The sequence below is a fragment of the Aedes albopictus genome, chromosome 3, assembly GCF_035046485.1.
Source record: "Aedes albopictus strain Foshan chromosome 3, AalbF5, whole genome shotgun sequence".
NCBI classification, from domain to species: Eukaryota; Metazoa; Arthropoda; class Insecta; order Diptera; family Culicidae; genus Aedes; species Aedes albopictus.
The window spans coordinates 424,878,972-424,900,169 of NC_085138.1; the positions used below are offsets into that span (position 1 = coordinate 424,878,972).

Genomic DNA, 21,198 nt, shown 5'->3' on the forward strand with positions numbered 1-21,198 from the left:
TTTTTGCTGACATCTTTCCAGGCAATCTTCCTAAATTTTTGCAGATATTTCTTTGGTTGCTATACCAGGGATTTCTCCAAGGACTCATCCAGGAATTCCTCCAGAAATTCCTCATTGAATTCCGGCAGAAACTATTTTTGTCCTTCATTCAAGAATACCTCAAACAACTCCTCCTGCGGTTCTTTCAGCAATTCCTCCTGAAATTCTGACTATGATACGTCAAGATTTTATTTCTAGAGATTCCTATGCGAATTTATCCTAGCATTATGGCTGGAATTCTTCCTGAGAATCTTTCAGGAATTCCTCCTGCGATTCTTCAGGGTTTTCTCTATAGATTCTTCCAGAATACCTCTACTGGTTCCTGCAGGGACCTCTCTAGGTATTCCTAGGATTTCTTCTTTGGATTTCCCCTGGTATTCCTAATGGGGTTTCTCTAGAAATTTCTGAACAATTTCCTGCAGCAATTCTTTCTAGAATTTCTGCTGAAATTTCTACAATGATACATACCAGATTGGTTCTACGAATACCTAATGTGATTTTCCTTGTGATTTGTTCAGAAGCTCTCCGGTGATTTCTCCAGGAATTTTTATCCAAGATATTTTTTTCAAGAATTGTCTCATAAATTTCTCATGGGATTCCTCAAGAAACTCCTCTTGGCCTACCTTCAGGAATTTCAGCTGGATTTCTCAAGCTGTTCCTGCTGTACCTCTTCCAGCAATTCCTCCTAGGACTCCTTCAGAAATTCTTACTGTAATATCTCCCGGAAATCTTCAAGGGATTCTTCTTAAAATTTCTACAAGGATTCCTTCAAAAACTTGCTGGTAATATGCAAGTTAATCCTAAGAGTCTTCCAGAAATACCTTCGGTGTTTCCTACTGGAAATTCTAAAAGATTTTTTTCCTGCGATTTCTCCACATATTTTTATTGGATTCCTCCTGGAACTCCTCTTTACGTTCATCTTGTAAATCCTCCTGGGATTCCATAAGCGATTCCTGCTGCTTCTAATGTTTCAGGAATGCCTCCTAGGTCTCCTCCTGAAATTCTTACTGAGATACCTGCAGGAATCCTTCTAGGGATTCCTCCTGGCTTTTTTGCTGGGATCCGGTTCTTCTAGGCAGTTTTCCTAGGGTACTTCCAGAAATGCTTTTGATTCTTCCGGGGATTTTCTAAAGACTCATCCAGAAATTTCCCTAAAGTTTCTGTTCATGGATTACTCTAGAAATTCATCATGGTATTACTTATGAAACTCCTCTTGGCTCTTCCTTTTCACAGAAAAAAAAAACAAAACAACCTGGAAGCCACTGAAAGTGACATCCCCTAGGCACCCCCTAGGAAAAAATCCTAGATACTCCAAAGACGTTACTAGCAAGTTTTTCTTCAATTATCCCTTCTGATATATCAACACGAGTTCTACAGATATGTCAAGAATTCCTCCAAGGTTTCCTTCAGGAACTCCCAAAAATCTGCAATTACTTTGTAGTTGCAAGTACAAGTAGTTACTCTGAGAATTTTCTTAGAAATTCTTCCAAGTATTCCTTCTGAAATTTTTCTAAAGATTCAATGGGAAATCGCTCCAAAAAATCCTCCAAGGATTTTCTCTAATAATTTCCACTGAAATGCTTCTAAAAATCAAGGATTTCTTTAAAAAAAACCATTCTAGAGTTCTTCCAGAAAATTCTTAAAAAATCATCTCAGGAACACCAAGGGAAAATATTAAAAAATCAAGAATTTCTACAAAGATGCTTAAAACATTATGGAAAATATATGCAGATTTCCTTGTAGAAACTTCCAGATCAACTCTTGGAGAAATTTTTAAATAATTTTTGGAGGATTTCCTGGGAAACTCATTAAAAATACTTGGACAAATGCATGAAGAAATCTAAGAAGTTTTTCTCAAAGGATGTTTGAAGGATTTGACAACCCCGCAGAAATCGTGGAAGATTTTATGAATCTTTGAAGAAATTCCTTTTGAATTTCTTACAGGAATTTTTGTAGGAACCCTTTGGGTCATTTCTGAAATATCGGATGAACTCCTTGAAGAGCCTTTGAAGAAATTCCTACCGGAATCATTGACGGAATGAAGGAAAAAAAAAATACTCGAGTACTTTCTACAATGACATCATTGTAATCTTGTACCGACTTTTCGAACCCTCTTCTAAGCAGAATATCCTCTTCGAATGAGTGTAATCAGTAAGGTACCTTTTAATTCCTGACACTGAGGAAGAATAAAAGTGGTAGTCGAAATACGCGGATCTGTCAAAGGATAAGCAAAATAGGGCGGAATTGAAAGGTACATAACTGATTACACTCATTCGATGATCATTGTAAAACTGAAAAAAAAATACTAAGTAAATGTGGCAGATATGATTGGAGAAATACACGCAGAAAAAACGATGTTAATATCAAAATTATTTGAGGTAAATTCAAATAAATTGTCTATTTCTTCAGGCCACAAAAATAATATTGTTTGGAGCAAAGTGAACCTCACATTTGAAGCGAATGCAATCCATGTTTGAAACAAACATGCATCTTCTGACAGATTGTGTTACAAATGAATGTAATATTTTTTGTTTTGTGACAGGTCAGCGCTACGGAAATATTTGTTTTCTCATTAAACTTATAAAGTAATTGCCTTCGCTGGAAAAACCCACCTTCCGTGTAACCCTTCCAATGCCAACATAATGTACAACAATACATCTCTAAATAACATACGCTCCCGAAAACAACGGCATTTAGCGGAATTTTTTTTTTCGTGAAATTTGCCTTTTTTGCAGGAGGAAATCTGAAGCTGGAACTTGTGAGTTTTGTTTCTGTTCTCGACGACGAAACGGGGAACTCCTCAATGTGTATTGTTGAAATCAATATGTAATTGTGTTTGTTTTATAAATTTGAATTTTTGTTTTAAACGTTTTAACAGTTCACCGAATAAACATGATTATTTTTGTATCAAACGAACGAAAATTATCTCCGTGTACTTCATGAAATCCTTGTAGGAATTGCTGAACTTTTTTTTGAACGCCAAGAGGACTTTTTAAAAGAAATACTAAAGGAATTTGTAAAAAAATGTTAAAAAATTTTGGAGGAGTTTTGAAAGATTTTATGTATTTATTTTATTTATTTATTTATCTAATTTATTCTACCCTGAAGGAATTCTTGGACAAATAATTGGCATCTTTGCAGGAGGCTCATCACGTTTTATTTTCTACATGCGGAACAAAATCTTGAAGAAAACGTTGGAGGATTGCACGCAGAAATTTATAAAAAAAAATGGCAGAATTTCTAAAGAAATTTTTGGAGATATTTCTAGGAGGAAGTTTTAACCTTCCGTAACTCGCGCGGTTGACTACCTGCGTCAACACCACGCTAATGCTGAGTACAAAAAGCGAGATTTTTTCAACGTGTTGTACAAAATACAACAGCGCGATCGCTCGTGGGTAAATAATGGAAGTTTTGATAACATTCTTGGAAGAATTTCATAGAATTTCCTTGAAAGAACTTTGTCCGGGACTGAGGTACGTTCATCCACCCTTAACTTCAGCGCTGGATCAAGTTTCTCTCTTGAGATCTATATAGACTCTATATATGACGCCAAGCCCGTGCACAAGGGGGGTGGGGGGGGGGCATTACCGACGCTTTATACACTAGGCGCCCCTCCGCCTTTTGCTGAAATCGGGAAAAATTCCTCCATAGACGCCACTTCTGTGGACGGGCATGTATGACGCCATATACTTTTACCCTTGTATCGATTCTATAGAGGAATGCCATTTACCGGAAAACCATTCACCGGAAATATCTTTACCCTCAACAGAAGCTCGTGCCGCGAGCAGAAATATGCAGGGATAAAGACGGAGGCCTCTTGACGGACGAACGTGAGGTGATCGAAAGGTGGAAGCAGCACTTCGATCAGCACCTGAACGGCGTGGAGAACGTAGACACAGGAGCCCACGGCAATGGAGGAAACGACGACGCCAGTGCAGCGGAGGACGGAAATGAACCAACTCTAACGCTGAGGGAAGTTAAGGATGCCATTCACCAGCTCAAAACCAACAAAGCAGCTGGTAAGGATGGTATCGCCAGAGTTGGTCATTTCTCGCACTCAAGCTTAAAAAGAGCTATTTCTAGTGCACAAAAGAGAAGTGTGCTTTGATTCTCTTTAGTGTAAATGAGACTTTGTGCACCACACGGAAGTTCTCCCATGTACCATATATCTAGTGCACTTTGATCGTTACCAGGGGAAGTGTTATTTACTTCACTCTCGATCCCACTCTCCATCAATTGAGCTTCAAATTTTCATGCAATAAGGTAGAAGTTTGTGAACCGTAGACCTCGCAGGACGTCCAAAATCAGTATGACGGAGAGCCAAAAACGGAAAGCTATCGACATTCAAGCATTTTTTTCCAAGAAAAAAGTTGTCAACGATGCTGGAGAGGAGAAGACGATAACCACTTGTCTGCTATGCGGCGAAGCAACGAAAACTTTCAAGTGCGAAACTAAGTTCAATCTCTCTCGGCATATTGTAACTTCCCACAAGGCAAAGGCAACAGAAATAGGTCTTCTTACGGAGGAAGAATCGATGAAGAGCCAAGCCGACGCGAAACAAAAGGTGGTTATCTGGATTGACCCGAACGTCTACGTTACCTCCATGGTGCAATGGGTTACAGAAGGAAACCTTCCCTTTCGTTTTTTCGATACTCCCTACGCCCGGAACATCCTTGAACCAATGGAGAAAGGCCTGAAGCTACCTCACGTCGGGAGAAAAAGTATTGTCAAGTATCTGGAATCAGTGGAGCAGCATATTGTACAGTGCATTACTGATAAACTTCGTGGGAATATGCTCAGCCTCAAGATGGACCTTGCCTCCCGAAAAGGAAGATCTGTTCTCGGAATAAATGCCCAAATAATCGATAACGGCAAGATTACCGTGTATACGCTTGGCATGATTGAAAGATTCGAGCGAAACACTGCCGAAAGTCTGCGAGCTGAAATTTTGCTGTTACTCAAGAAGTTCAATGTTGGTATCACTCAGATATACACAGTCACAACTGACAACGGAAGCAACATGATTAAGGCAACCAAATTATTGAAAAACGAACAGTCATTGCTAATGGCTGAGCTGGAGGATCCTAAAACGACGAGCGATGAAGAAACCGACATTGATTATGCAAGCTTCTACTCCGGTGATGTTGACCACGAATGCGATACAGACGCAGAGTTTTTGGATCGGTAAGTACTGCATAAATTATGTTCAATTCCACGATTTCTACGGTTTGAGTATAACTTCATTCTTAACATTTTAGGGACGACGATGACACAGAATCTTTGAAGAGTTTCTCAGCCGACGAAGTTGAATACACCGAAGAAATTGATGACTTGGAAAACCTCAATAACGCACATCTAACGGGGGTGAGATATGCTGCCCATGATGTACAGCTCTCGGTTTACGACGTTTTCAAAAAGAAGTCCGTGACAATCTTTCTGGCCAAAGCGAGGAAACTAGTCAAAACCCTCCGGGCACAGCCGTACGGAAATTCGTTTCGTTTGGATAAATCCAAAAAACTGCCATTTTTCGATGGAGACACTCGTTGGGGTTCGAGTCACCTGATGGTTGATTGCCTACGACACCAAAAAGACTTCATCATGTCATTACTCACCCCGGATCTTAAGAAGCAGTTTGGTGCTAGATTTTGGTCGACCGTGGATCAGTTTGTTCAAGCAACTAAGCCTGTATATGTCTTGACCAAGAGAATACAGGAGGAAGCATTGACAAGTGGATCTTTCTATCTGTACTGGAAAGAATGTACGCTTGAGCTTGAAGATATTTGCTCATCCCTAGCTAAACAACTCAACAGAGCTTTGAAAGATCGTCAACACATGTGGATGGACAATGAAGCCTTTTTAGCAGCCCTGTATATGGATCTCCGCCTTAATGATTTCAATCCCCCCGTCTTGAATCCTGATCAACAAGAAAGAGCAATTGTAAGTTAATATATTTGCCATAATTCCTACCTATTTTATAATATTTGTACATTTCTCTTACTTATGTAGAAGCACATTCTCAAGACTTGGGAAAACATGAAGATGATTCGTGGTAGTGAGGCACAATCAACCACAGACGCTGGCGACCCCGTGCCTTCGACTTCATCTGCAACCAGCCTGGGGAGACTGACGAGGGTCGAACAGTTGCTGTCGGTGAACCGTCAGGCAAGAAAAAGCGATTTCAATGACATGGAAAAACGAATTCGCAGACTACGGCTTGAACCATCTCTGCCACTTGATACGGACATAATTTCATGGTGGCAAGTGTCTAAGCCTAAGGAGAAGGATCTAGTTATGCTGGCATTGGTGATATTGCAGATTCCGTGTACTCAAGTATCGGTAGAAAGAGCTTTCAATGGACTTGGACAGATTCTAACCAGGTTTCGAACAAGACTTGGTCCTGGAACACTTGGAAACGTTTTGTTCGTGAAGGCTAACAGTGATTTACTAAGAGAGCATACCTATAAACTTAAACCATAATTAGTATTACATTTGAAAACTTGAATTTTGCATTTAATAAACACTTAGTTAATAATTTTTTGGCGTTTCTTTTTTGACCGATGTAGTTGTCTCCAAATAAGAGCCCAAAATTTAAAATTCTTCGCCTGTAGTTCCAAATCATCGATGACCAAGACTGGTTGGCTAAAGATGGGTCTTTTCAAATAGCCCCTGCAATCCTCAATGCACATGGTACTGGTTTTGGACTTCTCTTCTTTTGATAAGTGTAAGAGAAGATAAATCTCTTTCTCTTTAGCTTGATCGCACAAATGTGTGCATCGTAGTAGGAGTGAAAACCACAAGAGCAATGTGAACGAAGTAAGCCACGTGTGCCGCGTGTAAAATATACACTTATCTAAGAGTTCTCCTCAGAGTTGACCAACCCTGGGTATCGCAGCTGAACTCATAAAGATGGGCCCAGAAAAGTTGGTCACATGTCTGCATCGGCAGATAGTCAGGATCTGGGAAACCGAACAGCTACCGGAGGAGTGGAAGGAAGGGGTAATCTGCCCCATTCACAAGAAAGGCGACCATTTGGAATGTGAGAACTTCAGGGCGATCACCATTTTGAATGCTGCCTACAAAGTGCTATCCCAGATCATCTTCCGTCGTCTGTCACCTAAAACGAATCAGTTCGTGGGAAGTTATCAAGCCGGCTTCATCGACGGCCGGTCGACAACGGACCAGATCTTTACCGTACGGCAAATCCTCCAGAAATGCCGTGAATACCAGGTCCCAACGCATCATCTGTACATCGACTTCAAAGCGGCATACGACAGTATCGACCGCGCAGAGCTATGGATAATCATGGACGAAAACGGCTTTCCTGGGAAGCTGACTAGACTGATTGAAGCAACGATGGACGGTGTACAAAACTGCGTAGGGGTTTCGGGTGAACTATCCAGTTCATTCGAATCTCGCCGGGGACTGCGACAAGGTGATGGCCTCTCATGCCTACTCTTCAACATCACTCTGGAAGGTGTGATGCGACGAGCCAGCCTCAACAGCCGGGGAACGATTTTCACAAAATCCGGTCAATTTGTGTGCTTTGCGGACGACATGGACATTATCGCTAGAACATTTGGAACGGTGGCAGAATTGTACACCCGCCTGAAACGCGAAGCAGCAAAGGTCGGACTGGTGGTGAATGCCTCAAAAACAAAGTACATGCTGGTAGGCAGAATCGAACACGACCGGATCCGTCTGGGTAATAATGTTACGATAGACGGAGATACTTCCGAGCTGGTGGAGGAATTCGTCTACCTCAGATCCTTACTGACGGCTGACAACAACGTGAGCCGTGAAATTCGGAGGCGCATCATCAACGGAAGTCGGGCCTACTACGGGCTCCAGAAGAAACTGCGGTCGAAAAAGATTCACCCACGCACCAAATGCACCATGTACAAAACGCTAATAAGACCGGTAATCCTCTACGTGCACGAGACATGGACCATGCTCGAGGAGGACCTGCAAGCACTCGGAGTTTTCGAGCGACGCGTGCTAAGGACGATCTTCGGCGGTGTGTAGGAGAACGGTGTGTGGCGGAGAAGAATGAACCACGAGCTCGCTGCACTTTACGGCGAACCCAGCATCCAGAAGGTGGCCAAAGCCGGAAGGATACGGTGGGCAGGGCATGTTGCAAGAATGCCGGACAACAACCCTGCAAAGCTGGTGTTTGCAACTGATCCGGTTGGGACAAGAAGGCGTGGAGCGCAGGGCGGACCATTTGAAGCGTGACCTGGCGAGCATTGGGCGCGACCGAGGATGGAGCAGCCACAAACCGAGTATTGTGGCGTACTATTGTTGATTATGTCTTGTCTTAAATGTGATGTTGAACAAATAAATGTATGTATGTAATATGTCACCAACCGGGCTCCGCCCCTCACCAGCTCTCTAAAAAAGGTTTACTCTTTTATGTAGGCTTTTTTATTGATACATAGTTAAACGTGCATAAATGAGCAAACTGAAACTTTTCCACCTGTTTTATTTCTGAAAATTAATTCCAAATGCTGCTCAAATTTACACGGAAACAAATTTTCCTCCCAGCAGCATCTGCCATCGCAACACTCCATTAGTGTGCTGCCGGTGTTATCGCGTTAACATAGCTGTGTAATTTCACACATGTGACCTGATTAATATTCCACCTGACCTGCCACTTTCCCCGGAAATGTGCTTCTAATTCGCGAACTTTCCCGTTTTCACCTAAACAGCAAATTTGCTGCGAACAACCACCGCACCGTCGCGTCGTGGCGGCGTAGTTGATCGTACCTATTCCGGGAGGCCTAATCTGTTTTCCCAATCGCGAAAAACACCTCCGCACTATCCCATAATCGACGTAGCTCTCTGCCGGTGTGTAATGGAATTACCGTGGGGGAAGCCATAGACACGCCCAGCGGAAAACAAAAGCTGTTTAAAATCTGATTATAGAACAACGCGCAGAGCGGAAGAGCGCCCATCAATGTAAGCTCGGTTGTAAGCTTCTTTGGCAGCAACGGCGGACGGAGAGGAACAAAGCGAGCAAGTCTCTCGTTAGGTGAGAAGTTTGTAGTGTTTCATAGTTGATTGTGTAGTTTCGAAGATTAAATTTAGATTGATTAAATTTTAAACTTGAAAGGCATCCTTTGAATCGTATAAAACTGAATCAGTTGGTCTTATTCTCAATCAGAATTTCGAGATAACGGGAAAAGATCAAATCGATTCTGTAACTCGCTAGCTCTTCCTTTTCTTGTCACAGGGTCGTTAATCAATCAGTTCTACTCACCAAAACCGTAATCGAGTCCTTGCTTCCAGGGGAGCACCACAGTGAAGTGGTAAAACGCGACACTTGCCCACAGATGATTCCTACAAAAGAAGAATAGCAAAATAGTATCTTACAAAGATTCACTCAAAAGCTGCAGACTAGTAGACTCTGAGGGGACCACCCTAGGCGAGGCTTGAAGACTCCTTTCGAGTCCGGCAAAGGCGGAAACAAAAGCTAAGTGGTGGACTAATCTAACTGTGCCTTTCTAGGGAATGCGCTCTCATTAACTTCACAATGGTTAAATACACATGCTGATTTATTTGCCAAGATCGGCTATTAGGGTAACGTCACATGACACCGGGTACTTGCGGTTCTCGGGACAATCCAATGGCACTTGAACCATTCCATGGTTACGGTCGATCCTCTTGATGTTTGAGGACAGTCCTGTGGACCAAGACGGTCTGGTCTCTAGACCGACGGACTTCTTGAAGCTACTTCTTCACCCTGGCCGATTGGGGTCGGCTGCTGGCTTCCAGCGGGTCGCCAGGCACTTCGGAGCTTGATCTCTGCCGGCGGGTTCACCGGGCGATTTGGGACTACCAGCGAAATGCCGTACACGTGGAGGTCTACCAGCGGGTCGCCGGGCGCTTCAGGGCTACCAGCGGACTGCCGGACACTTCGGGACTACCAGCGGACTGCCGGACACTTCGAGACTACCAGCGGGTCGCCGGGTGCTTCAGGGCTATCAGCGGACTGCCGGACACTTCGGGACTACCAGCGGGCACCGGACACTTCGGGGTTACCAGCGGGTCGCCGGGCACTACGGGGTTACCAGCGGGTCGCCGGGCGCTTCAGGACTACCAGCGGACTGCCGGACACGTCGAGGCTTCCTATCTGCCGGCGGGTATGCCAGGAACTCTTCGGCAGGTTTGCGATACCCGAATGGCCGAACGAGGGTTCGGCGAGCGTCCTTCTTGCTTGTTGTGGTTATAGGACGTATCAGCTAAGCGATGCTATCGGGGACGTCTTCCCATCGGAGGAGCCCTACGCAATGGTGGTCGTTGCGGGCGGGGCTTCACTTTCGGACCTCTTCCTTCAGATCTCTGCTCGACCTTGACGTTGTAGGGTTGCACCTTAGGAGACTTCGGTGTGAGAGTGCGCTGAATGAGGAAGGATCCGATCCTCGATCTGGGGATACAACAAACGATCGCTTTTCGCAAAGCAATAAGAAAGAAAAAGGCCCACTAGGACCTTTTTCTTACGGTTAACAATCAAACAATAGCTTTTCTTTCGGTTGACACGTGGGGAATCTAACCTATCGAACTAACAACATTGTTAACATTTACTAATGATTTTCAATTACATTCTACGCACTTTTGATCTGTAACTCTTTTCTATTGCACTTCTGCCTGGATCGGTTTATACACTTTTCCCCTATCTTCAACCTAGAACAAATTAACACCAATTAGAAAACTACACCACTTCTAATAAGACGGTTCGGCCGTACTTTTACTAAACTTTATGGGACACGACGCGCACTAATCACCCAATGATGGTCGGTAGCAGAAAGAACTAGTCTAGCCGAAAGCTGAGTATTTTAAGTGTAAGAAGGAGCACTTCGGAAACGAAGTGTTAACGAAGTATGACAGTAGCTCACTCCTATCTGGCAATCCTTTTTTAGAGTACTACATCTGTTGGCAGATGATTGAACCAAAGGCGGGCGAAGTTAGCCCGCGCTCAAACCGCTGTGAACAAAGTTATTTGATTATCGGGTGGAAAATAAAACTGATTAATCTTCGACATTGTGACTACGCAATTCGTTGGTGGAGCCAACACATTATTATTGGAACCAAGGGGTTTCACTACCCCATCGTTCTCTCCATGAAGGAAAAGTCTTTCGATATATTTCAAGAAGCTAAGCAATAATCAAACTTGTATTTGATTAAAGATAATTTTTTGTTTTTTGATACTGTGTTAGGCCGTTTTTAAAACTTACACCTCCCTCCATCTCGTGAGGAAGAAAAGTATATTCAAACGATTTTGACCAACACCATTGGGTATTGAGAACTGTCAAATTATCAACCTGTTTTGTTTACAACCCGACGCGAAAATCATCGACGGTGCATGCTTGTAGGGTTACCAGACGTACTCTTTTTAGAGTACATGTACTCTTTTTCAGCTAAAAATTGGGCGTACTATTCTTTTTGGTAAAATGGGCCCAATTGTACTCTTTTTTTTTTTTTGCAAAATTACATTTTTCGGATAAAATATACATATCAATCAAAATAACCTTACAAGTAGTAAAACAAAACAGTATCCTACAAATTAGAATCACTTAACGATAGGTCTTATCTGCAGAAGAAAGGTCATCTTTATTTTCCTTTTCTTCCATCGAAATCACATTAATTCATTCAGATTATGATTGAAACTGTCGTTAATTTATTTGATTTGCAAAAATGGCTTCACTTTGACGTGCAATAATCGGAAGGGTAAATAATAACGAAAGTTCACAAAAAATTCTTACGAAACTAATTGCACGAAATCCATCTACGGAAGAACGAAAAAATTGACTGTTCTCGCTAATTCTTAACGAAAGGAATTTGAAACAAATCACTAACACACAAATATTTATATTGGTCAATAGTTGACATGAATACTGAAAAAATGTGAGATTTGAAACTGCTGTAATAACTATCCAGTAATGTATTAAGTAGACACAACTTAATATAACAAGTTTTTCACTTCGTTAGAAAATTTACCTACCTTTATATGTCAAGTATGGTTTACAGAATTTAAATATTAAAAACTTCAAGAGTGTCAAACAGTATTTAATCGAAAAAAAAGAAATCAATATTTACTCGATTACTGTACTCTTTTGTACTCTTTTATCAGAATTCTTAAATGTACTCTTTTCACGTGCGAACAGTATGGTAACCCTACATGCTTGTCGTCAATGTTTCACGGTTTTATAACGAAGATCGCGTGTTAACCGGCGGTAAATTGAGGCCAGAATCCTGTCCAGCGAAGGAAATCTCCCTGGTGCGCACGTAGCAGCCGTTCCGTTTCATTTATCGGTGTGATTGCCTATGGACTTTCGAGTAGGATCAGCTGAGAGGAGAGAATTCGTTTACTGAAGAAGATTAAGGATGATTGGCCGGGTAAGCAAAACCAAAAATATTTGTAAACAACAGAGTTGACCTTGACTTCTACAGATTCGATTTGATTTCAGGTGTGAATTCATTCTTTGCATCCGGACGACTTTGTGAATGGTGAGTATCTTATCCAGTACAACGACTGAATTGAAGATCTCATTGGACCAAATTTTCGATTTTAGGACTCCGGTTTCAAATCACAAACCGAAAATATCCCGAGAAGCTTACCAGACTCGTCGGCCAGTTCATACGAGCTGGTACCCACCCTTGCAAGGACGGTGCAAGGTACATACAATGCATCGAGCTTGGCATTATAACCATCAGCTGCCGATGACTGACGAAAGTTTCGTTTATAGACCCTCTGGCCCACTGTGTAGACCGGAGCAAACTGTTTGGATCGCAGATTATAGGTTTTAATGTTTTTATCGTGTGCTTTTTTCAAATTATTTGTAACGAGAGAGCAAATTCGTTCATCTATTTCCCTTTTCCTTTGCAACCTTTCCTCGTCGGACACCTGGTCCGTTTCCCTATCCATCCTGTGCTCCTCTCCTGTACCAATTATTTCATGTCCGAATAGTACTTTGTATGGGGAAAACCCCGTACTTGTATGGGGGGTCGTGTTCAGGTAAAATTCTATCTCGGACACCCTAGTGTCCCATAATTTTTGATTCTCCCGGACATACGTTCTAATACACGAATTTATTGTCCGGTTTAAACGCTCTACTGGGTTTGATTGGCTATGATGCCTAGAGTTCTTCCAGTGCTGTATTTTGTATTTCACCAGTAAGGCTTGAAATTCTGTTGACAGAAATGTCGAAGCGTTGTCGGTTATTATGAATTCTGGGGCCGAATACCTCCGGAACCAGGATTCCTCCAGAATCTTCGAGACTAATGAGGCAGCTATTTTCTTGACTGGGGTAAGTATGCACCACTTGGAATACAAATCCATGGTGACAAGCAAATGTGAATTTCCTGCTTTACTGCGTGGGAGGGACTGTATGAAGTCTAAGGCAATTATTTGGAAGGGTTTACTAGTAAGTCTTTGCTGGCCTGGCTCAGGAATTTGTGACCTGTTCGCCGGTTTATTTTGCCTACACAGAGAACATTTCTTCACATAGTTTCGCACGTCTTCGTGCATTTTGGGCCAAAAATATCGTTTTTTAATCAAAGCTAAAGTTTTCTCAGTTCCTAAATGTAACCTATCATCATGTTCCTGTACTAGAATGTTCTCTCTCATTGCTTCTGGAATACAAGTTTTCCATGAGAAACGATAATCTAGCAGATCTTCTTGGGTAGACACCAGTTTCTTAAGGACTCCGTTGTCTACCCTGAAGTCTTTATATTTCTCCGGGTCATTTTTGACCTTTCTGACCATGTCTCCGTACCAGCCTTTTTCATCGGTGGTTATTTGAAGTTCCTCCACTGACCTCGACAATGCGTCTGCGACCACATTATCTACCCCTCTGCGGTGTAAGATTGTCATGTCGTATTTTTGGAGCTCTATGCTCCAACGACATAGACGCGAGGACGTTCGCCAACTGCTTCTCATTATATATGTCAACGCCGACGCATCGGTGTAAACCGTGAACTTGTTGCCCTCTATATAACAGCGGAATTTATCAATGGAATTCAGTACGGCCAGGCCCTCCTTTTCCGTAGCGAAATACCGTTGTTGGGTAGAGGTCAGCTTTTGAGAGTAGTACGCTATTGGCTTTTCAATGCCGTCGTACGATTGTGTCAGGACTCCAGCTATGGCAGAGTCGCTAGCGTCACAATGAATAGTGAAAGGACGAGAGAAGTCCGGATTGGTTAAAATAGGAGCGCATATCAACATTTCTTTAATCTTGTTGAACGAGGCTTCCGCCTTGTCGTTCCAACATACGGTTTTTGGCTTATTTCTGAGAAGATCGGTTAATGGTTGTGTGTAATTACTATAATTGGCTAAGAATCTCCTATAGTAATTACACATACCCAAAAACCGTCTCAGAGCCCTTAAAGTGGTAGGTCTTTCGTAATTGATGATGGCTGCTACACGGTCCGGATTGGGTCTTAGCCCGTCTCTACCTAGAATGTAGCCCAAATAGGTTACCTCAGAGACGCAAAAGTGTGACTTGTCTAAATTTATGGATAGGTTGGCCGCACGAAGTCGAGAGGCAACCTCTTGAAGTACAGTCAGGTGTTCCTCAAACGTTTCGCTTATGACGATTATGTCGTCTAGATAAACGAAAACGTTTGGTTCCAGTTCACCTGAGCCCAACACCCTGTCCATTAGTCGTGAAAGCGTTGCAGGGCTATTCACCAGACCAAAGGGCATTCGGGTGAACTGGAACAATCCCCGTCCCAACACAGAAAAGGCCGTAAATTTTCGAGATCTAGGGTGTAATGGGACCTGTAAGAAGGCCTTCGACAGGTCCAATGTCGTGATTAAGTTGGTCTTGCCTAATCTGCTTAAAATACGGTCTGCGTGTGGGAGGGGATAGGAATCCCTGACTGTCCGTTCATTAAGCTTTCTCGCATCCAGACATAGGCGGACCGTTCCATCAGGTTTGTCTACCGGGACTAAACGTAGTGCCCAGTCGCTGTACGATCTTTCGACTATCTTGCATTCTATCATTTTATTTAGCTCGGCATTAATTTGTTCCTGCTTCTTGGGCGAGGTTGGGAAAGGATTGATTCTAGCTGGGGGGAGCTTTTTAGCCTCCTCTGTTAGTTCAATGCGGTGACTTATCCAATCAGTAGTATCGAGCACCCCCTCACTTGCTACTTTGAATTGCTTTTTAATTTCAGCTAGCCTCGCTTCTTGCTCTTCAGACAACTGAATTTTCTTTGTATCGGTTTTTGGATCATTTCCGGTGACATCTCGCTCTGAATCATCGCTAATCTGTACCTCTTCGACCATTGAGGAACCCACGGTGGGTTTGATCTCAAAGGCTCGCCAAAAATTCATCCCCAAGAGAATTCTTCTCTTCAAGGATGGCACTACCAAGGAGTCGATAATTTTGGTAGTACCGTTAAAAGTCACCGGTAAATAAACCATTCCTGAAACGCTCAACTCTTCGCCGTTGGCCGTACGAAGGTTCACGTCGGAGGGGAACATCTCTAAGCCGCATTTTCTTATAAGGTTCATTGCTCCAATCCCCAAAATGCTCAAGTGTGCTCCACTGTCTAATAAGCCCACCAGAGGAATTTCAAAGACTGTAACTTTCACGTGTGGTCTATCATCATTTGCAAGGTTTATGATCGTTTCATTCACTAAGAACTGGTGTGTATGAACGTAATCGGTCTCGGATACTCTGTCAAAACCTTGGTCTTGCAAAGCATCCATTAAATTGGTAGTGAGGGCCTCTAGTTTCGGTCTAACTGCCTGCCCTCGGGGACAGTTTTCACACCGTTTTTTGCACACCACGGACATGTGGCGGTGTCTACATTCATGAATCCACACCGTTGACAGTACTTATGCCTAGGTCGATCACAGTCACGTGCGTGATGACCTGATAAACGACAGTTAAAACAGTCACCGTTTCTGGGTGGCTGGTACTTTTCGATAATTACGTGTAATCCATCTTTCGGCTCGTTGTTTCGGGAAGGACTCTTGGACCGTCTACGCGATTCTATTTCTTCTTCGTCTGAACCCCTACGGTCGCGAGTAGAGTTTCGGAAAGTACGCGATTTTTGTTTTTCGTCCGGTTTTGGTTTAGACTTCGGTTTGGTACCCGTGTGTACCTCATTCACCTGCGCGGTTTTACTTCGTGTATTCGATTCGGTTGTCGTCGTATTATACTTATACCAATAAGTCGCGTCTAAACGTCGACCGAATTTCTTGAGATCGGCTAAATTATCAATCTCTGAGGACACTGCGTGTCCTTTGTAATCAGATCGCATATTCCGAAATACGATCTCGAACTTACGGCGTTCGGTCATTGGTTTTGTTAAAGAGTTGAAGATTTTCTGCAACTCCAGAAAATAATCCTGAAACGATTCTCGCGGACCTTGTTTCCGGGCTATCGCACGAATCTCGCTCGTATGATCATGGTCGGGGCTTAAAAACTCGCGTTTCAGCTCCTCTTTAAGCTCCTCCCATGACGTAAAATCCTCATTCTCAAACCCGGTCATGAACCAAGTTTTCGCAGCTCCATTGAAAAGATGGATAGCTGACCTGAACAGTTGTTTGGGCGACATATTCTCCGATTTCGCGTAAAATTCTACCTCTTTCAAAAATTTCATTAAAGTTTGTCCGTTATCCGCCCCATCATATTTCAATTTCCAGTCCGAAACTGGCCTACGTTTTTCCGTTTTGTGACTACGCTTTTTTCCACGCGACGGCTTTCGTACCTCTTCCGACGACCAATCGTCTTCCGTACTAGACGTATCCTTTTCCGAACTCGAACTTTGAACTTTTTGTTTCGAACGGCGCGACGACTTTCCCGAAGTTTTACGCGATCCTTCGATCTGTCCCGAAACTTTCTGAGCGTTCATTGAATTTGAAAAACTACCTAGAGATTCAGCACGCATCATTTGCTGTGCGGCCCACATTTGAGGATTCCCGAACATCCAAGGAGGCATCATAATGGGTAAATAATTTGTTGCTAATTGTGGGTAACCGACCGGATTATCGGCTGACTGCAAATTACGTCTTCGCGAATTATCTGATCCTTCTTCAGCTGATCCTTTTTCATTATCCTTCTTATTCTCTAGCTCGTTTCTGTTTCCCGATAACATCATTGCGAATGACTGGTTCAGTTGTTCAATTACATCTCTTTGACCCGAAAATAATGAAAAATGTGAATTAAACGCGCCGCGAATACTTGAAACTAACATGTCGATATCCGCGTAATCGTCTTCTCTTTCCGTATTCTCCGGTAGTCGCTTGGCACGCGCGAAATAGTGTGCCAAACGCGTTTTGAGGCTTTCCCGGATACCCTCAAAACGGACTTTATTCGTTAAGAAATCTTTGATTTGTTTTACATTTGCATCTATTTGTTTAATCTCTTCATCTACTGTCGTATCCAATCTATCGAAATCTAAATCAATATTCGCGCGATTCTTTTCGGTTTTTAACTTCTCTTTCAGACGTCTCATCAACGCTGCACGTGTTTCAGTTTGCGTGAACGGAAGCCCGCGAATTTTAAGCTCGTATTCAATCTCATCGCGGTCAAGGTGATGAACGGCCATATTTGTGTATAGCATATCAAATTCGACATCCATTTCAAACGTGTGGATAAATTTTACAGTTCTCAAACTCAATAGGTTCTTCGTTTGGAGGACGAAGATAATCTTTGAAACAGCTCAACTGTTTTCACCTCCCCTGTTGGGGTTGGAAATAAACTAATTAAATCTTTTCGTTGGGCGCCAATTGTAACTCGCTAGCTCTTCCTTTTCTTGTCACAGGGTCGTTAATCAATCAGTTCTACTCACCAAAACCGTAATCGAGTCCTTGCTTCCAGGGGAGCACCACAGTGAAGTGGTAAAACGCGACACTTGCCCACAGATGATTCCTACAAAAGAAGAATAGCAAAATAGTATCTTACAAAGATTCACTCAAAAGCTGCAGACTAGTAGACTCTGAGGGGACCACCCTAGGCGAGGCTTGAAGACTCCTTTCGAGTCCGGCAAAGGCGGAAACAAAAGCTAAGTGGTGGACTAATCTAACTGTGCCTTTCTAGGGAATGCGCTCTCATTAACTTCACAATGGTTAAATACACATGCTGATTTATTTGCCAAGATCGGCTATTAGGGTAACGTCACATGACACCGGGTACTTGCGGTTCTCGGGACAATCCAATGGCACTTGAACCATTCCATGGTTACGGTCGATCCTCTTGATGTTTGAGGACAGTCCTGTGGACCAAGACGGTCTGGTCTCTAGACCGACGGACTTCTTGAAGCTACTTCTTCACCCTGGCCGATTGGGGTCGGCTGCTGGCTTCCAGCGGGTCGCCAGGCACTTCGGAGCTTGATCTCTGCCGGCGGGTTCACCGGGCGATTTGGGACTACCAGCGAAATGCCGTACACGTGGAGGTCTACCAGCGGGTCGCCGGGCGCTTCAGGGCTACCAGCGGACTGCCGGACACTTCGGGACTACCAGCGGACTGCCGGACACTTCGAGACTACCAGCGGGTCGCCGGGTGCTTCAGGGCTATCAGCGGACTGCCGGACACTTCGGGACTACCAGCGGGCACCGGACACTTCGGGGTTACCAGCGGGTCGCCGGGCACTACGGGGTTACCAGCGGGTCGCCGGGCGCTTCAGGACTACCAGCGGACTGCCGGACACGTCGAGGCTTCCTATCTGCCGGCGGGTATGCCAGGAACTCTTCGGCAGGTTTGCGATACCCGAATGGCCGAACGAGGGTTCGGCGAGCGTCCTTCTTGCTTGTTGTGGTTATAGGACGTATCAGCTAAGCGATGCTATCGGGGACGTCTTCCCATCGGAGGAGCCCTACGCAATGGTGGTCGTTGCGGGCGGGGCTTCACTTTCGGACCTCTTCCTTCAGATCTCTGCTCGACCTTGACGTTGTAGGGTTGCACCTTAGGAGACTTCGGTGTGAGAGTGCGCTGAATGAGGAAGGATCCGATCCTCGATCTGGGGATACAACAAACGATCGCTTTTCGCAAAGCAATAAGAAAGAAAAAGGCCCACTAGGACCTTTTTCTTACGGTTAACAATCAAACAATAGCTTTTCTTTCGGTTGACACGTGGGGAATCTAACCTATCGAACTAACAACATTGTTAACATTTACTAATGATTTTCAATTACATTCTACGCACTTTTGATCTGTAACTCTTTTCTATTGCACTTCTGCCTGGATCGGTTTATACACTTTTCCCCTATCTTCAACCTAGAACAAATTAACACCAATTAGAAAACTACACCACTTCTAATAAGACGGTTCGGCCGTACTTTTACTAAACTTTATGGGACACGACGCGCACTAATCACCCAATGATGGTCGGTAGCAGAAAGAACTAGTCTAGCCGAAAGCTGAGTATTTTAAGTGTAAGAAGGAGCACTTCGGAAACGAAGTGTTAACGAAGTATGACAGTAGCTCACTCCTATCTGGCAATCCTTTTTTAGAGTACTACATCTGTTGGCAGATGATTGAACCAAAGGCGGGCGAAGTTAGCCCGCGCTCAAACCGCTGTGAACAAAGTTATTTGATTATCGGGTGGAAAATAAAACTGATTAATCTTCGACATTGTGACTACGCAATTCGTTGGTGGAGCCAACACATTATTATTGGAACCAAGGGGTTTCAATTCAAAAAGTGGAAAATTCATACAAACTGGTTCCAATTTAGAGAGAGCAATTTCCACGCTAAAGCTTTTTGAAGAGCGATAAATTCCCAACTATCGCGTTCAATTCAACTGAGGATTGATTTATTTTCACTTCAGTCGCTTCTGCCAGGTATGTATCTAGAAAGACTGTATCATAGGGTATAATGTGGTATAATGTTGTAATATTTTCTGTTAGTGACCATTTTTAAAACACTTGGATCAAATGTTGGCCATCTCCGTTCCCTTTCGTAGACTGCCGTTACCTTACCGGAAACCCACACACTTGATTTCGATCTATTCGATATTGTACTCAAAACCTGTATCTACAATTACTTGAGATCGCAATCATGTGGATCACTTAGCAAAGGATACATTCAAACTGCCCAAATATGGTCTGGGAATATCTTAAGGTGTGCTAATCTTACTAGCATATGTACAGGGGATGGCCAAAATGTTTGGGATAGGCAACTTTTTTTCTCTCACAAAAAAATTCAACATGGTATACCTTTTCGTAGAGTGCGTCAAAAAATCTCAAATTTTGACTGTTTATCAACCTGTTATATGTGCATCACTGGTACAAATTTGTGCTCGATTGATTAAACTTTCGCAAAGTTATAACCGTTCGAGTGAAACACTATTTTTTAGACAACTCATTTTTGAGCTGTCATATCTCGGAAACCAGTGAACCGAATTGAATGAAATTTTGAACGTACATTAACAATATACAGATGCTTCACAAACTATTAAAACATAGATAGTTTTTGAACGTCGAAAAAAGTTATCATGGATTGACACTTTTTGGATTTTTCTCGAAAAAAGGTAATTTTTTTACGTCAATGTCAATAAATTTTAGTGTTGATGTCCAAAGATTTTCCACTTCTGTTCTCAAGTTATCTCTAATCAGATATATTAGAGCCTATTTAGATTGAAGAAAGAACACATTTAGCAATTTTTGTATGGTATTGTAAATTTAACTTATTTTCCTCTATATGGGTAAAAATTTCAACCCGGTATAACTTAAGTCGTCGTGAGAAAATATTACATTTTATAACGTTGTATTAAGTATAAATATATTGTTCATAAACGTTAAAAAATTCATTCAATTCGGTTCACTGGTTTCCGAGATATGACAGCTCAAAAATGAGTTGTCTAAAAAATAGTTTTTTACCCGAACGGTTCTAACTTCGCGAAAAATTATTCAATCGAGCCCAATTTTGTACCAATCATGCACATATAACAGGTTGATAAACAGTCAAAATTTGAGATTTTTCGATGCGCTCTATGAAAAGTTACAGCATGTTAAATTTTTTTTTGTGGGAGAAAAAAAGTTGCCTATCCCAAACATTTTGGCCACCCCCTGTATTTTCATGGAAATACGTGCAATACTTTTCGATATAGCACTGTAACAGTAAATTGTACGCAAACGTATTTTGTACAATAATTACACTAGTTTACAGCATTTTTGAATTCGGTAATCTGATGATCATTTTTGGTGTA

The 21,198-nt window shown here is 42.8% G+C and overlaps 2 protein-coding genes across 5 annotated transcripts; one reads left to right on the forward strand and one right to left on the reverse strand.

Annotated features, from left to right (window-relative positions):
• Positions 1 to 4,073: 4,073 nt before the first annotated feature.
• LOC115267967 (uncharacterized) lies at positions 4,074 to 6,922 on the forward strand. The gene is made up of 3 exons (XM_062860752.1): positions 4,074 to 5,223; positions 5,298 to 5,976; positions 6,046 to 6,922. The coding sequence occupies exons 1-3, from the start codon at positions 4,349 to 4,351 to the stop codon at positions 6,514 to 6,516; spliced, it is 2,025 nt and encodes a 674-aa protein (XP_062716736.1). The 5' UTR covers positions 4,074 to 4,348; the 3' UTR covers positions 6,517 to 6,922.
• An 8,837-nt stretch (positions 6,923 to 15,759) lies between these two features.
• LOC134289827 (uncharacterized) lies at positions 15,760 to 19,634 on the reverse strand. 4 transcript variants are annotated; one of them, XM_062856410.1, is made up of 4 exons: positions 19,328 to 19,634; positions 19,195 to 19,265; positions 19,072 to 19,135; positions 15,760 to 17,921 (listed from the first exon to the last, which is right to left on the reverse strand). In XM_062856410.1, exon 4 carries the CDS (start codon positions 17,629 to 17,631, stop codon positions 15,772 to 15,774), a length of 1,860 nt encoding a protein of 619 aa, XP_062712394.1. In that variant the 5' UTR covers positions 17,632 to 17,921; positions 19,072 to 19,135; positions 19,195 to 19,265; positions 19,328 to 19,634; the 3' UTR covers positions 15,760 to 15,771. The 4 variants fall into 4 exon arrangements, with proteins under 4 accessions (XP_062712394.1, XP_062712393.1, XP_062712392.1 ...); XM_062856409.1 differs by having other exon boundaries at positions 19,072 to 19,143; XM_062856408.1 differs by having other exon boundaries at positions 19,072 to 19,265.
• Positions 19,635 to 21,198: the final 1,564 nt, after the last annotated feature.